The following is an 18806-nucleotide window of genomic DNA, read 5'->3' on the forward strand; positions in this document are numbered from 1 at the left end:
CAGATTATACTGGTGTAGCTGTTCACAGCCCTTGTACAGTCCCATCTTGACTATGGGACCCTGGCGTGTGGTTCAGCATCACCCTGTGAACAGCCTACATGTGGGAGCTTGTGTTCCTCCATTGCGGATCTGGTGACAACTGCCCGCCAATTATTCCGGACACATTTGCAGCTTGCCTAAACATCCAAATCACTGTCTCCTTTTCCATAACATGATGATCCAGCTCCTGCAACAGCGGCCCATATTGGGGATTACAATTTCAATGTGTGTCCGGTCCCTTCTCACTGAACCCGAATCTTCCCTCTACCACCTCTCCTCCGGGTCCACTCATATGCACCTCCATGGTGTATACCTCGACCACAGCTTCGTCTAGATCTGTCACAAGTCCCAAAAGACTCAGTTCATCCTGTGCCTCTGTGCTGCCCCTTTCTCTGTATTCTTGATGCTCCCAGGGTTCAGAGGTAGTTTACATGGATGGCTCAGTGGTTGACGGTCACACTGGGTTCGCTTATGCTCTTGCAGGACATAGAGACTTACTCTCTGTGCCAGATTGCTGCAGTGTTTTCACTGCTGAGCTGGTAGCCAGCTCTAGCGCTCAAGGTAGCCATTACTCTTGCTCCTGAGCTACCATAGTTTTTAGTTTTATCTGTGTAGGGGCTTTTTGTCATTCTATTTCATGGTGGGCACCTTGGTCTCCCCCTAATGGCATTTTAACTCTTCCTCACTCCTTCTGGCTCTGTCTGTTTGACTTGGTGTTTGTCGTTTCACCATCTGTGTTTCTCTTGCCTTCTGTTTGTAGTATTGAGATTTTAGTGTGCTGGAGAACGGTTGGCTCGTCCTTTTCTATTCTTGTGATCAGCAAACCCAGGCCATCTGTTTTATAGTTTAACACCTTGTATCTATGTTTTCAGTTTCGGCTTGTTACTTTCATTTTCTACTCCAATGTGGTTACACGCATAGTTTAATGCATTTTGTTCCTTCCCCAGATTACAGGTGATAGGGTTCTTTTGCAGTATGGTTTTAGTCTAAGACCTGTGTGATTATCTAGAACAGGACTGATAATCTTGCACTTTAGTCCATTTAATCAACAAACCAACCAACCATCCATCCAACTAAAACTTTTGCTTTATTTGCTGCCTCTGCTTTTTCTCCTTGTTGTCTTTTGGAATCTGTTATTTTTCACTCATTTTCGTGCATGGTATTCTGACTTCTTTATTAGTATTTTGTAGTCATTAGTATCAGAAATCTTGGATGATCTAAAAATATGCCTCTGGCGTCGTCATCCCTCTGCAGTCCATTAACTACTCTTCTTGAAACGAACTTAGCTCCACTCGAGAGATTGTGTTTATTTAGATAATACATTAGTTACTCTTTCATAATTGCTTCTGTTATTTTAAAGAATAATGACATCAGAGAGAAAGTCCTGTAAATTTGTCTTCAGCCGGCCAGAGTGGCCGTGCGGTTCTAGGCGCTACAGTCTGGAACCGAGCGACCGCTACGGTCGCAGGTTCAAATCCTGCCTCAGGCATGGATGTGTGTGATGTCCTTAGGTTAGTTAGGTTTAATTAGTTCTAAGTTCTAGGCGACTGATGACCTCAGAAGTTAAGTCGCATAGTGCTCAGAGCCATTTGAACCATTTTTTTTTTGTCTTCAATTTATTTCCCCACTAGAATTATAACTTGTGTTTCCTTGGACATACTCATGTTTAACTGAGACTTGTATTAGCTTGTAAATAGTCAGTGTTTTCTACCGTTTCACAATCTGACTGTATACATATGCTTCCTAACTTCTTGAATGTCTTCATTGTTTTCTTATCTGCATTCTCTATAGTTAGTATCGTCATCATCATAGTATTATGTTGCTTAGTTATTTTACAAAAGCCACGCCTGTTTTTGAGAATTTTTGTTATAACTTCTCTGCTATAAAGGAGGAGCACCAGTTCACAAGAATTATTGCTTTCTGTGTATTATGTATTGACTTGCCACTGTTCTTTGTCTGCCAGCACTTAGCTACAAAACTATTTGAAGCAATAGCTGACTGAAGTAATATTATCCTTTTGTATTTATTAAAATAATATTTTTCCAGTTAATTGGTGCCAGCGCTGGTTTGAATATTTTCCTTTTCCGCCTGTTAATGTTCTAACTATGATCGAAAATGTACTGAGTCAACAGGACAATGAATTGATGTCTTGGTTTTACAAACATAACATTACGTCACAGACTTATGCATGGCCTCTGTTAGAGGTAGCATTTTCTGAGGTATGTTGTCTCTAAGTATGTTAGCATTATTCATACGTACAGTATTATACTTAATATTTTGCATGTTGCTCCCCATTTCCTTCTGTTTAAGGTCCTTTCAACTTCAGAATGGCTACAGTTATGGGACCACATTTTATCTAATGAGCCATCCTTTCTGTTGATAGCAGTTGTAGCGTACAATATAGTTTTCAGGACTGCTATTAAAAGTTGCAAAACACAGGATGATTTTGAGGTAGGTTATATTTTGCTATTCAAAGTAAGGACAAAAATTATTTGATAGTATCATAATTAATAGGTGTAACATGTTCACGTGTAGATAAGGCCATTAAAAAAAGGCAGAACCATGTACGAGGGTTATTCCAAAAGTAAGGTCCGATTCGCCGTAACTATTGAAATTTGGCGCCAATGACAAAACACGCATGCGCGCCGACTCCCGGCAAGCCTTGCGCGTCAAACGCCGCCATTCGCTTTGTTACTGTTGCTGAGTGTAGTTCACAGTGTCACTTTACAATGTTTAAGACAATTGATCAGCCCGCCGATTGTGAAGTAAGGGCAGTGATACGGTTTTTGTCTGCAAGAAACAATTCAGCGGCGGAAATCCATCGGCAGATTACTGAAGTGTACGGTCCTAACATAATGAGCGACAGTAAAGTGCGCAAGTGGGTGCGAGCTTTTAATGAAGGACGGGATAATGTGCACGATGAACCACGGTGTGGCCGACCATCAGTGATTTCAGACGATTTGGTCAATGCGGTTGTCAAAAAAATTCGTGAAGATCGCCGATTCACTATTACAGACGTAGACATGCATTTTCCGAATGTGAGTAGAACAACTTTGTACAGAATTGTGTCTGAACATTTGAAGTTTCACAAATTGTGTGCCCGTTGGGTTCCCAGGCTGCTTACTGAGCCCCAACGAATGAAAAGAATGGCTTTTGCTCTTGATTTTTTGGAGCGATATCATAAGGAAGGTGACAGTCTTTTAGACAATGTTGTCACAGGGGATGAGACATGGGTTTCTCACATCACTCCAGAGTCTAAACGTCAGTCAATGCAATGGCGTCACACGTCATCGCCAGTCAAGGTCAAGGCAAAGCAGACAATCTCAACACGTAAGGTTATGGCGACTGTGTTCTGGGATAGACGTGGAGTATTGTTAGTCGACTTTATGGAGAGAGGAACAACGATTAATAAAGCCGCCTACTGCGCTACCCTGACTAAACTTCGACGTGCAATCCAGAATAAGCGACGTGGTCTTTTGTCGTCTGGAATCTTGTTGTTGCATGACAATGCCAGACCTCACACTGCAAATGAAACGCAAGCTCTGATCAAGAAATTTGGATGGGAACAGATGGACCATCCTCCTTACAGTCCGGACCTGGCGCCAAGTGATTTCCACCTGTTCCGTTACTTAAAGGAGTTTCTCGGCGGCAAGCGCTTCGACACAGATGATGAAGTGAAAGAAGCAGTTAAGGACTGGTTATCGTCACAGGCGGCCAATTTCTATAACATGGGCATTCAAAAGCTTGTTGAACGATGTGACAAATGTTTAAATAAGTATGGAAGTTATGTAGAAAAATAGATAAAGATGTAAGGAATGTAAATAAAACAATTGTTTTGAAAAAACATTTTAGTTTAGATTTTTTTTTATAACCGGACCTTACTTTTGGAATAACCCTCGTAATTTAAGAACTAGAATTCAATCTCCAGGACCTTTGTAGAAATAGAAAGACACTAAAATTTGGAAAAAAGTAGTTATTCGCTTAAATTCCTAAAGATAGAAATCAGACCACAAAGAATATTGCATGAGACCCAGATGCCTAAGAAATGTATAATTATATAAAATGGAAAAGTCACTTGAGACAGCTTTAAAACTATAAAGAGAAATAAAGTTTGACCAGTTCCAGCATTTAGGGGAGAGAACTTCCAGTGCTACAATAGATACAGAAACCAATATTCAACTTTTTGGAATTATAACTGTGTTCTGCAGAAGGGAAAATGTGATTGAGTGGGGGAGTTTGGAAAAGAGGGGGTTGAGGGGTCATGCCACTCAGATCCTAAGTGTGTTACGAGGGGGATGGGAGGCAAAAATGATGTTCACAGATGGTCGAAATTAGTTAGTTAAAAAGCTCTGTGCTAGCTTCAGGTAATATATGATAAAATGGACAGAGTGGTAAGTAAAGATAGGAAAGTTCTAGCAGAATGGAAATAATTTAGGAATAAAGGCGATGACTCACTGAATAACAGAAGCATTGAGTCATTGTCAGATGCATTAAGTCCTAATTATTCTTACAGTATTTACATAAAAATCAGTGCACTAAGGAACAGAAATAAAAGGAAAGATGAAGACGGGGTTAAATAGAAATGATATTTGATAATAAAATTTAAACGTGAATTTTGAAATATATAGAAATAAATAAAAAGCATATATGTGTGTTTCAAAGGATTAATTTATTTAGTTAATAGGTTTTCAGCTTATAAAGCCATCATCAGACTTCCTGTAGAACATACAGTATAGTGTTTCACAGTTATTAGTATGTTCTTGAACCAAGAAGCAGTGGAAGAATCAGTTAACATAATTAAAATATAGGAAAAATAAAAGAAAGAACAAGGAAAAGAATACAGATTTTTTTTTCCAGTATGAATGACAGTAGTCTAACACAACAGCTCTTAAAGTATCTCTCGAAACAGAAATTAAAAACAACCTGAATCCGAGAAATTAGAAAGAATTTAGAAATACAGAACACATAAGCATAAGAAACAATTGAGAGAGAAGTTAAATTTAAAACGATTCCAAGGCAGAACAGTAAGAAAGCAGGTGTGAAGTGGCCTGAAGAAAGCAAAAAAAAAGCATGAGGAAAAGATGAAAGAATATGAAAAGAATACAAAAAGAGAAGAGGAAAAGGAACTGAAATAGTAATGTGGCCACCAGTTTGGGTGAGAACCAAGAGGAAATGGGATTTACGCTAATGGGATTGCATTCTGGAGGGTAACAGAATGAGAGGATATGTAGGAGAGCAAGTTCCCATCTCAAGAGTTCTGGGAAAGGAGTACTCTTTGGAGTACCCAAATGCCCAATGTGGTAGAGGAGATACTAAGATCTCGTAAATCATGCTATAGAACATGTTCATCAACTGGATGTCCTCAAGAGGGTCAGCTTTTCTGTGTCCATTTATGCATTTAGCCAGTTTGGTGGTGGTTATGCCTGTATAAAGAACTGTGCAGTGAACATGTCAACTTGTAAACAATATGAGTAGTTTTGCATATTCCCCTGTCATTAATATTGACTACTACAGTGAGTTTCTATCATCTATTGTACTTCTCCCATCTGTTTTGCTCTGGGGGTGTGTCTATTTTACACACATTTCATTTATTCGTGCCGTCAGCTTTCTTTTCCTGTCCCTTTAATACTTGTAACCATAGACACTTTCAGCAATGTTTTAGAGTCCACACAAAATAACTTGACCCACCCACAGAAATGTATTCTCATCCTCAGTGCTGGGCAATTCCATCCAGTTGTTATGAAGAGGTGGCTGCCTCAGTTGGCTAATGCTTCTAGCCTGTGTGTTTTGGCCATTAGGAGCAGCCACCTCAGTTGTGTACATAATGATTTTCTTAATTGTGACTGCATTTGTTGCATTGTTGGTTGCACTGCCATAACGTGCTAAGGTTGCACTGCCATAACGTGTTAATACAATTGTTTGCAGGCTCACTAGCTATAACTTAGAAGTTCTGCAGGATATAAGCTTCTGAGTAGACTTCATCGAATGAACTCCACCTCCCCTAGAAAAGTCCTTGGTGGAATAACAACAATATGAATAGATTGCTGCTCACTACATAGAGGAAGTGTTGACTGATTTGGTTCTTTAGTCCAAATATTTCGAGACATTCAAGCTGCGTTTCATTTTCCTACACTGGTGCATTCTCTGCCTTTGTTGCAACTCCCAGCTGCCATCCTTGAAAATTGCAATTGGACACTCCCGTTGCCAGTCTGCTCAGAGCCATAAAATGCGCGCGCAAGCACGCACGCACGCGCGCGCGCCCGCGTGCGCCCACACACACACACACACACACACACACACACACACACACACACACACACACACACACACAAAGGCACAAAGAAACAGCTACCCTACAGTGCACACAATGTTGAACGGCCAGACAACTGTCACGTTCCTACAGTCTCAAAACCAAAACACTGTGCTCCTAGCTGATGCTAATATTCAACATCTTATGTATGAAATGGTCACTTCTCGCTTTCAAAAATAACTCTGTGTGCAGTAGACAGAGTATCAATGCCGAAATACCAGTCTTAACTTGGAAGAAATCAAGCCCACTCATATAATGAGAATCAAAATTACTAATAGCTTCTTATGAATATTCCGCTACTATTAATACTAAGAATGAGAGTAATGCTGGCTCCCATAACAAGCCACATTATAAATTAAATTAGGTTATTGTAGACTGAAATGGAGATTATTTTGAGAGTGGAGAATTTGTTGTAAGGGTAAGTCCCTTCTGCGCAATCCTGACACCTGGTGCTGGAGGTGAGGATCCTGATGGCCTGGGTTGTAAAGCAGTCATTGAAATGAAGCAAGCTGTATTCAGGTACATGTTATGCCATAGGGTGGTCCAGTTTGCTCTTGGTCACATTTAGGTGGTGTCCATTCATCCTGATGGACAGCTGGGTGGTAGTCATACCAATATAAAAAGCTGTGCAGTGACTGCAGCAGAGCTGTTACATCACATCACTGCTTTCACCGGTGTTCTGGCCTCTGAAGCAATAGGATAAGCCTGTTGCAGACCTAGAGGAGGGAGTGTTTGGTGTGTGAATTGAGCAGGTCTTTCCACACGGATGCTATCATTGTGGCAGGTGGTAGGTAGTAGGGATTGGGAGTGTCAAAGGGACAGATTAAGATGATGTGGAGGTTGGATGGGTAACGGTACACCACTTCAGGAGTGGATCCTGAGTAGGTTGTTCCCCATTTCAGTGCATGATGAAAGCTAAACAAAACCTTCATGAAAGTGGTACAGTTGTTCCTGTCCAGGGTTGCAATAGGTGATGAAGAGGGCCCTCCTTTAGCTGGTTCTTGGGGGTTGTGGGAGGAGTGAGGGTGTCTGGGGATATGACTTGGGAAAACTTTTTGTGGGCTATGTCTGGGGGCATAGTGCCTGTCTCTGAAGGCCTTTGTGAGAACCTCAGCATGCTGGGCAAGGGAGTTCTTGTCACTGCAAATACACCATTCCCGGTTGGCCATGTTTAATGGGAGGGATTTTTTTGGTGTGTGAACCTCAGCATGCTGGGCAAGGGAGTTCTTGTCACTGCAAATACACCATTCCCGGTTGGCCATGTTTAATGGGAGGGATTTTTTTGGTGTGGAAGGCACGACAGGCATTGGAATGTAGGTACTGCTGGTGGTTGGTGGGTTTAGTGTGGGCAGAGTTGTGGATGGAGCGATCAGAGAGTAGGAGGTCAACATCCTGGAAGGTGATACACTTGGTTTGGAGCACCAGGTGAAGCAGATGGGAGAGAAGGTTTCACGATTGTGGAGGAATGAGGGAAGGGTGTCTTGGCCCTGAATCCAGTTCACAAGATATCATAAGTGAACCTGAACCAGACCTGGGGTTTGGGGTTTTGGGAGGCTAGGAAGGATTCCTCTAGGTGTCCCATAAACCAGTTGCCACTGGAGGGTGTCATGTGAGCACCCATGGTTGTGCTGTGAATTTACTTGAACACCTTCACTTCAAAGGAGAAGTGGTTGTGTGTTAGGATAAATTTAGATGTATGAAGAACGAAGTAGTGGCTTTACAGTCTGAAGGGCATTCCCATTAAGAACCTAGTCAAGATTGTATTATTTTCCACAGAAAATGACTTTCAGGGTTCTATACTTATTGACCCATTGCTTAGTATTTAATTGGGCAAAAGTAATTTAATTGCTCACTCTCATAATGAACTTGATGCTCTGTGCTCTGCTTGATGACTCCAGTGTGGACCAGCTTATTACCTCATAAACAACAATAAATAACTAGGTACTTAAAATCAAAAATAGCTAGTAAAAGTAAGTAATACATAGACTCTAATTAACATAATTTTACTTCTGTAATAGTTCGTATCTGTCTTTGGCAGAATAATCACTACTGTGATTCCAATTTTCTCTGTGTTACGTATGGTTTATCTTATAAGGATAATGTAGTAGAAGGAAAATTCAGTCGTAGATGGTAGAAAAGCTAGAGCACAAGAAACTACTGCAGTGTAATAAGCAGCTAACTCGAAACTTGGCGGTCTTCAAGCTGCCGTACCTGCAAAAATTGCAGATACCCTGAGGGTTTAAATCTTTTCATGATATCAGTATTATATAGACCTTTCTCTTGACTCATCCTGGGAGCTACAAGAAACAAAGCTTTGGATGGAGAGCGCCAATTATTTGATGTGGTCCATTGTAGTGTGGGAAGAACTTATTGGTTTCTTTCTTCAAGTTGGACAGTAAACAAAGAAATCCCTGGCAAGGGTAACACATCTCAGGTAAGGTTATAAAATAACAAATGTATAAAATTTAATAATCAGCTCATAAACTAAATAAAAGTCTTTTCAGTTCTACCACTGGTTATGTGAGTGAACATCACAGTGGCAGTAATTGTATGTGCTCTCAGCATAAAATACATAACCACCACCCAGATGTGGACAATAAATATGTCTTAAATCTTCACCTCCAATTGGTGTGGTAAACAATAAACTTCTTATTAGACAGTGCATTACCTTTAAGTAATGTAGAATATCTGAGACTACAAATAATCCACTACTTGCAGACCTTCCTGTCACAGGTGGTGGTTATGTAATATGTATATGTGGTTTAAACCTATCTCCACATATCCATGAATGTTCACATTTTCATTATAAGTACTGCTTAGTTACTCTTGAAACATGCTGTTTGAAAGTCCCTCACTACCTCTCCACCAATGACGGGCTTCTTCCCTTTGTTTTAGCCACATTGCATAACCGTTATACTGGGTCCATGATAAATTTTACCTGGTGTTGCGAGACACTTAAAAAAATCTGACATAAGCGGTTCAGAACTGGGTAATAAGAAAGCCAGGGTGTAAGACATCTCCATAATAAGGCTCCTAACCCTGTTCTTCCCCTCACTGCCAATATCACCCATCGTATCAGCACCAGTTATAAGGGGACACGTCTGCATCTACATACATCCTCCATAAGCCACTGTATGGTGCTTAGCAGAGGGTACCCTGCACCACTACTAGTCATTTTCTTTTCCTGTTCTAATCATAAATGGAGCAATGAGAAAACGGCTGCCTACATGTCTCCTTACGAGCCCTAATTTCTCTAATCTTATTCTCATGCTCATTGTGTGAAATGCACGTTGGTGGCAGTAGAATCATTCTGCAGTCAGCTTCAAAAGCTGGTACTCTAAATTTTCAAGGTTGCCACAGGTTCTGGAAATCAGGGAAAACAGGAAACACCAGGGAATTAAAAAAATGTCAGGGAAACACCAGGGAATTAAAAAAATGTCAGGGAAATTTGAAAAAAAAAAAAAAACACTGGAAAAACCTTGTTTTTGTCTCAGTAGATGAAAAGGTTTGTTTACTAAGGTGTCATGAATCATTGCTGGGTGGGTTCAGCTGAGTACATTCGCCACTTCCCTACTCTCTCATTACTACTGCTTCTCCCCTTCCTACCACTCCCCTCAGCTTGCAATCAGTGCTGCCACTACTAATTGCTGCTAGCCTAGCAGCTGCTGACAAGAGGTAGGGAGGCATGAGGAATGGTTTGTTTAGATCTGATTCTCTGAGACCGTAGATGGAGTGGCCAGAGATGATGGCTATGTGTGCATGAGTTGTGTCTGAGTGATTGTGTGTGCGCTCTCATTTTCTGACAAAAGCTATGGCTGAAAATTGAGTTGTGAGAGTGTAATTGTCTTTTCTACGTGTCTTTCTATGGCTCAGCAATCATCTTTATGGTGAGTTGCTACCTATCCTCATTATTATTGATTCCCAGAGTATTTGAACATGTTGCACTGATTGATTACTGTGGTCTCATTTCATCAACATCTGGCCACACAGGTGGATTTACACAACAGGCCGAAACTACATGTCATTTTGCGGGTATCTGTAGTGGATCAGACCTGCCGATCTGAAGCCATTTGGTTCCCACAAATGAGCAGGCCCTGCCCGTCAGATCTAGTCTCACCGATCTGCCCACAGGCCAGCTCTGTTTGTGTGTGGCATAAAGGGACAAATTTTCATGGTTTTTCCATTGATCTAGGAATGCGGTGCTCCTCAGCAGGCCAGAGGCCATGCGTTTCAGGAATTGTCACTGTCTGACTGCAAGTACATTGCACAGTGTGGTGTGTTATAGACATTTTATTTGTTGTAGTGTATTTTGGCACTTCAAAAGTAGTTTATATGATAGAAAGTACGGATGATAAGAAGAAGAAAGTTGTCAGTCACTGATGGTTTTTACGCTATGTACTCAAATATTTCTCGAAAGAAAAATCACACAACACCCATAAAATAATAGATATAACACAGGGGGTAATGACCAACAATAATGAACATAGTAGACCCAACACGTTATTGGTGGTTACGTACAGTGTTGGTTTACACAAGTCTTCCCCGCCTTGTACACTTCATACAAGAGGCCTACTTTTTGCTGAGGTTATTTCTGAAATCAGTGAAGATATTTTAAATCTGTCTTGCGACTCCAAGACTGTCACCAAATGTGTTTTGTTTTATTGAAATAAAATAACATAAATGGTATTAATTAAATACATACACCATATGGCTTGCTTTCTCCATCTAAAGCAATTCATTACAAAAGATGTTGATGTTAGTATGCAAGATTTTTGCCCACATCAGGAAACGCCATCTGCTTGCAAGGTTTTTTAGATGTTTTCTCATTTGCACTATTGTTTCTTGCACTGTAGCCACAAAGATTGTCAACTTACATCGTAACTGACCCTTGAGATCTCAAAATTTGTGTGGAAATCAGGGAATTTCGCTTGGGGAAACTTGTGGCAACCTCGATTTTTGAACCTGCTGTAACGAACGGATGAGTGAACCACACTTTCCTGAATTCTCCCAGTAAACTGAAGTCGACCATTCGGCTTCCATACTACAATTTTTACATGCTTGTTCCATTTCATATTGCATTGCAATGTGTTGTACCTAAATATTTAATTGATGAGACTGGTCAAACAGCATACTACTAATGCTGTAGTTGAACATTATGGGTTTGTTTTTCCTATGCATCTGCATTAACATGCATTCTCCTGTGTTTAGAGCTAACTTCCATTCATCACACCAACTAGAAATTTTGTTGAAGTCATCTTGTACCCTTCTACAGTTACACAGTGACGACACCTTCCCTTAACCACACCATCATCAAATAGCCACAGATTGCTGCTCGCCCTGTTTGTCAGGTCATTTATATGTTTGGAAAATAACAGCAGTCCTGGGGCACTCCTGATGATACCCTTCTCCCTGATGAAAGCTGCCCATCAAGGACAGCATACTGGATTCTGTTTCTTAGGAAGTCACATATCAAGAACCTGTACTAGATGCTTGCACCTTTGTTAAGTCAGTGGGGCACAATGTCAAATGCTTTTCAGAAATCTAGGAATATGGAATCTGCATGTTGCCCTTCATCCATAGTTCACAGGATATCATGTGAGAAAGGGGAAACCTGAGTTTCGCACAAATGATGCTTTCTAAAACAATGCTGATTTGTGAACAGAACCTTTTCTGTTCCGAGGAAATTTGTCTTATTCTGCCTGAGAATATGTTCAAGGATTCTGCAGGAAACCAATGTTAAGGATATTGGTCTACAGTTTTACCCTTCTTATATATGGGAGTCATGTGTGCTTTTTTCCAGTCACTTGGGACTTAGTACTGGGTGAGAGATTCGTAATAAATGTAGGATTGAGTAAGGGGTCATGCTGAAGAGTACTCTTTGCAAAACTGAATTGGGATTCCATCAGGAGCTAGTGACTCCATCAGGAGCTAGTGACTTTTTCTCTTTCAACTTTTTCACTTGCTTCTCTACACCAAAGATGTTTATCACTACATCCTCCATATGAGAGTCTGTGCAATGGGCAGAAAATGATATATTTGTACAATTCTCCTGTGCGAACGATTTTTTAAATGCAAAATTTAAAACTTTGACTCTCCTTTTGCTATCCTCCACTGCCACACCAGACTGATTTACAAGTGACTGAATAGAAGCTCTCGACCTTGTGCCTAGAATTTTCTCAGATATTCGGCAAGTGCCTAGAATTTTCTCAGGTATTCAGCAAGAGCTGTTTTTAAAGAATGAGAGTGGTATCTGTTGTCTGCTTTGCGCATCGACCTGTCTGTGGATGCATGGATTTCTGTTAACCTTTGCCTGTCGTCATTTCTGCATTCTCTTTTGAACCTAGAGTGCAGCAGCCTTTGCTTCTTCAACATTTTCTGAATGTGGGTGTTAAACAACTGTGAGTCTCTTCTGTCCTTAGTCCACTTACTTGGCACATACTTCTCCAGATCATGGTTTACAGTCTGTTTAAACTTTGCCCATAATTCCTCTACGTCCATCCTACTGGACCTAATTTGGGTGCTAACAACTCCTTATCTGCTCCTTCTAGCAGAAATAATCTCATAGCCTTCTTGATTAATATAATAACCTTTGCAACCCTAGACCCTATGATGATGTTATGATCACTAATCCCAATCGCTGTACTGACACTGTCAATAAGGTCGGGTCTGTTTGTAGCTACAAGGTCTAAAATATTTCTGTTGCATGTGGGCTGTCAAACTAGCTGCTTAAGACAGTGTTCAGGAAACATGTTCAAAAGTGCTTTGCAAGACTGTCTGTCTGTATCCCTTGTAATTAATCCATAGATGTCCCAGTTTATACTCGGTGGGTTAAAGTCACATCCAACTAGTATTACTTGTGATCTGGGTATTTCCACACTACTGGCACTAGACTTTCTCTGAATGACTCTAAAACTGTCACAGCAGAATCGAGTGGCTGATAAAAACATCCAACAATTAACTTGATTTCACCTAGACCTGTTATACAAGACCAGACAGCTTCATTGTCACACTCAAATTTTATCTTGGTACACAAAATATTTTTCCCACCTGCTATGTACACTCCTCCTCTTATGGCATCTAATCTGTCTTTTTTAATATACATTCCATTAATCGCTACATATCTCAGAGCTTCGTACTTTGGATATCAGCCAGCTCTTGGTTCTGAGAATAACTTGAGTACAAAAAAATTTGCTGGAGTACAGTAAATTTTTAAACTTCATTATGAATACTTTGACATTTTACTGACAACATTTTGTCAGGCGAAGTGTCATTACTGTGAATGCAATCTGATTTCGATTTCTGCACATCATCTGGTGAGTGTTCATCAGAGTACCTCAAAGAACCCCATGTGTACTCCACAAGTACTCTGATACCTGACTAACTTCTTCCTTTGTGTAGTGCACCCCGTAACCTGTCAATGAGGGTCTTACAATTCCCCACTTGATCATGCAGGTCCAGAAATCTGCAGCCAAGACCATCAAAGAGTCAACAAATCCTTTGGTTCACAGGTCCAGAAATCTACAGCCAAGACCATCAAAGAGTCAACAAATCCTTTGGTTCAGACCCTCTATTAGGCTCCAAACCAAAGGACAAGGGTTGACACTAGTAACAGTGCTGCAGATTGCGAGCTCTGTTTGCACCCAATGCGCTAGGCCAGCAAGTTTCGCCACCTCTCCAGCCACTTCAGCTTAAGTCTGGAGTTTTCATTTAGTGACTAACATTTATTTCTAATTTGAAAGAACATCTGGCTGGAAAGCACTTCAACAAGAGTGTTAAAGTGGAAGATGGGGTCCAAACATGGATGGACAAAATTATCCAGCATTCATTAATTCAAGTAACTATTTTGTTGAAAAATAGAGGAATGTTCAAGATTATTATTATTATTATTATTATTATTTATTTTATGGCCTTCATTGGACCACTGTAGCCAAAAATACAAAGTTCTAAACAAGTTGTTACACATGGATACAATTTCAAGATGACATATGAGAAATAAAAATAAATGTTTGTTTTCATTTCTGAAAAATAGGAGGCCTTATTTTTTGAATCACTCTTGTATGTTGTATTTTATGTTGTCTAAATTGACACAAGGTTACAATTCCGTAAGCTTCCAGATTTATACACAGTGTAATAAGATTGTTGATGGACTCTGTGAACACACTAGTAAATCATGATGCCTTCCTGCTCCCATCTTGAGTTCAGAGTTCATGTGCCAATTCCTATTGATACGTTGGGACCGTCGAGGCACCAAAATGGAATCTTGAGCACCAAGAACCATTAAGAATTTAAGCTTAATATGAAAATTTTTGGCAACAACAATTATAAAAACCTATTTAATTAAGAGTTATTTTTTCCAGATTCCATGAGTGCGCAGTATTGCTGCATTTAATAATCTTGAAAGACAAATAGGGGTGAAGGTAACTGATGTAGGCCAAGGGTAGTTGTTCTACCACACATCAATCTACAAAATATTTTGACGTTGTGACACATCTGCTCCTAACTTCTTGCCATATGGGTCATATCCCAGTAGAAGACCAAAGTAAAATACCTTTTATATGAACCATACCACACATCCTATTCTTGTCACATAACAGGCATATCATACCCAGAGGCAAGGACTCCTGTGAAAGCAATCACATAACTTATGAACAGAATTTTTTTTTGGCCATGGCCACCAACTTGATGTCCACCAAATGGATGGACACCACTAAACGGTGGCTGCAAGCAAAGTTAACTACCCAGAGGTGGAATATGCTACTGAGTACAACATGCTTAGCTTCAGTGTTTGCTTTCTCCACCACCTTCACTTCTGTCCCCATGGCCCCCATTCCTTTCGTTCTACACTTACATCTTCCTCTTGGCAGTTTCCCTCTTCCTCTGATCTACCTCCTCCTCTCAGTCCACTCCTTCACATCTTCGTGCACCACAAACAACACTCTCTGCCTGTGCCAGAACAAGTCACTGTTGCCACATTGATCTCCACATTCTCTTACTGCTTCTCCTTCCCAGCCGTCAGCTACCTCGTGCTCCCCTCTTCCCCACCACCAAAAGTTTTCATTTTCATGTATGTGCTTATCAGTACTCACTGCTTCAACTATGATGAGTAGTTAGCTTTTATTCCTTTCATTATTTGTACTCATTCTAGGACTTTTCAGTAACACACTTTCATTCTTTAAACATTGTATGATCTTTGATAAATTTCAGCTGTTTTTTTCACAGCCAGACCTAAACTTCCTTATGTCGTCAACTATGTGTAAACAACCAGTACGTGTACATCCATTATGTATATTCTGGTACAGAGGAGACATTTTAATTGAAAGCCACTTGCCCAATGTCAGTAAATAAATACAGACATTGCAGTGCCTGTGTTGTTCAGAAGTATGATACAGTGTTCATTTGGATGCGTGTGCATGTGAGTAACAGCTATTTCGTGCTTCTGAGACATAAGTGCTAGCTAATCGGGGCACATCTGTAAGAATAAGAAAGCTCAGTCTTTTGCATATTTCTTCATGGATTTCATGCACGCAGATATTGAAAGCCTCTGATCTCATTCAAACAATGGAAAATCCAGGATGGAATGTAACAATATTATGAGAAGGAAAGTTGCCACTCACCATATAGCAGAGATGCTGGGTCACAGATAGGCACAACAAAAAGATTTTCACATGTAAAGCTTTCAGCCAATGGCCTTTGTCAACATTATATGATGGTTTAACCCCCCCCCCCCCCCCAACCAACACAGGTCCCTCATTTGAAACTCGCCCATGGACTGACAGTCTCGTGATGGAAAACCGGGCCCTTATATATCCTCACAATAATAGGTACTGAACTTACACATTGTTTGAAGTTAAAATTAACAGAAATTTACAATTAAAACTGAACTCATTAAATTAACTGAATACTTTGAAAAATTGGTTCTTTTTAACAGTTTCTTCTACTGCAAAGGTTAAGCCGAATTATTTGTTTAAACCATGAAATTAACAAAAATTAAGTACACAAACAATACTTTTCACAAAACTGTTAATTACTTTGGAATTAGTTAAGGGCTGGTTTTGCTAACATGGTTTCAGATAGAGCCAAACAGATACTTTAAGATTACTAGCATTTTGTCTTCCAAATGTTTATAATTAGTATGGAATTTATATTTGTTGATACATCAACAATAGAATTTAAGTTATGAAACAATTACTGATTTCACCCTATAACAAAAGATACTAATTAGTAATAGTCGAAATAAATTAGAAAATCAATTACATACAGAAAACTAAGGACAAAATTAGATCTGGTGTTATATTCTTTAAAACCGAGGGCCAGCCTTTCTTTTTCATGAAAATGCAGATTATACTCTCGTATGTTAACAGTAATTAGCCCGGGGGGGCGGGGGGGGGGGGGGGGGGGGGGAATTAAGGAGACAGATGGCAAAACAAGAGGGGAAGTAAAAATATCCCAGCTTGCTTCGTCACATCACGAGATAGATATTGCAAATAGCAAACTGGGCAGTTCAATGACCACAAGTGACCCTAGAAATTGGGCTTAACAATCTACACAGAAAAATATTACATATGAAATCTTAACAAAACTACAGTACGTATGTTTTTCTCAAATTTATACTTACATGAATTAGCCATATGAAAATCCTCATACAAAATATTTACATACAGTGCATTGTACAATGTCACAAAAAATCCACAAATTTTACTTTTAACAAAAATTATGCATCTTCATCATAAGTGATGTCCTTTTTGGGTAAGTGAAGATTACATTTAAAGATACATATCATTTTATACAAGTCCTGTCTTGCTTACAATAATAAATCCTCATGGGTTGCAATAGATAAAAATTTCACTTGCTCAATGTTTACTGTTTTTCACAAGCACTTTCACACTTCTAATGAGCTTTTTCAAATTTTCTCACCAAGTTGTCCATGCCTTCAACAGGTCCAAGTAGCAGTTAGTAAGCAAATGCACTGCTATCAGTTCCCTTGGAGGTGGTTCTCCACTGCCACAGTACATGAACGAATCAAACAAAATATCCTACTTTAGTACATTTACTTTTACTTCTAAGTAAGTCAAAAAATTGTTTAACACTAATGGCAAATGATAGTCATTACATCATAAATAAATACATTACATAGTTCTCATAACTTTACAATATTAGCACTAAAATTGACTGTAGTACAATACACCTATTTTACTAAAATAGGTAGAGATATCATAACAGTTATCAGTGTTTACAGGCCACCTGCAGCAAGTACAGATACCTTTTCTGTAAATCTTGCTGACTTGCTTGTATATATAGACACAACATTTTCTGGGCCAAATGGTCATGTAAATATTATAGTTACAGGTGATATAAATATAGATTTATTAACAAATGATGTCGCCACCAAAAAGTTACATCATCTGTGTGATGAATTTAACCTGACCCCACTCATTCGGGAACCCACTAGAGAAATTGACAATAGTAAAACATGTCTTGACAACATAATGACAAACATGACCCACCTATCCCACAGTGCAGTACAGCTTAAATTGGAGCTCCATGAGCCCCCCACTGTCACCACAAAGCAACAGTTTGTAACTAAAAGAATAATGTATAATGACAACATAAATAGACTAAACTGCATGCTAGCACAAATAAAATGGTTTGAAAATAATAGCTTTTCATATGATACCTTTGCTGCTGACTTCTATTACTGCTTTGATACCACATGCCCAGTTGTAATCACAAAAATGAAACAAACAAAAAATATAAACAAAAATATTTGGGTAAATAGTAATATCACTGAAGCGAGGGAAAAATTAAAACTACTCCACGGTGCAATGCTGAATAATAGAGAGATTCCTGAGGTAAAGGAAGCCTTCAAAATATATCAAGCACACTATAAGGACTTACTCTCACAGACCAGAAGCAACTATGTTGCAAATAAGCTTCAAAACTCACGCAACGTAACTGCTGCCATCTGAGCAGTCATAAACAGTTTTAGAACCTGCAATGACAAATCCTGTATGGACTTTACTATTAACTACAATGGTATGCTCATAAAACACCAACTGGAAATTGCAAATATTTTTAATGAATATTTTTCTTCCGTGGGGGAAGCCATAAATGACAAACATAAAAACATGCACTACAGTTTTAAAGGTAATACATGTGACCATAGTATATATCTAGCCCCCACAAACTGTGCAAAAATAATGGGCATCATTAGCTCTCTAAAACCCTCTAATTCAGCTGGGCATGATGGCATAAATACTAATGTTTTAAAAGCCTGTAGCCAAAATGTCTCTGTACCTCTGTCTGCAGCAGTCAACAATATAATAGAATCAGGCACCTTTCCAGACAGACTCAAAATAGCACAGGTAACACCCATTTTTAAGAAAGGTGACAACAACAAAGTAGAAAACTACAGACCAGTCTCAATCCTTCCTGTCCAAAATAGTTGAGAAAGTTATAT

The 18806-nt window shown here is 39.5% G+C and overlaps 1 protein-coding gene across 2 annotated transcripts in view; it reads left to right on the forward strand.

Moving 5' to 3' along the window:
• Nucleotides 1-18806, forward strand: part of LOC126483671 (TBC1 domain family member 31) — a 269516-nt gene that overhangs the window by 140345 nt on the left and 110365 nt on the right. For both annotated transcript variants that reach the window (XM_050106735.1, XM_050106734.1), the window contains exons 12-13: nt 2086-2258; nt 2350-2490. In XM_050106735.1, the coding sequence (XP_049962692.1) occupies nt 2086-2258; nt 2350-2490 (314 nt within the window). The remainder of the gene's footprint in view (nt 1-2085; nt 2259-2349; nt 2491-18806) is intronic.

This window comes from Schistocerca serialis, chromosome 6 (assembly GCF_023864345.2).
Source record: "Schistocerca serialis cubense isolate TAMUIC-IGC-003099 chromosome 6, iqSchSeri2.2, whole genome shotgun sequence".
In the NCBI taxonomy this organism is placed as follows: domain Eukaryota; kingdom Metazoa; phylum Arthropoda; class Insecta; order Orthoptera; family Acrididae; genus Schistocerca; species Schistocerca serialis.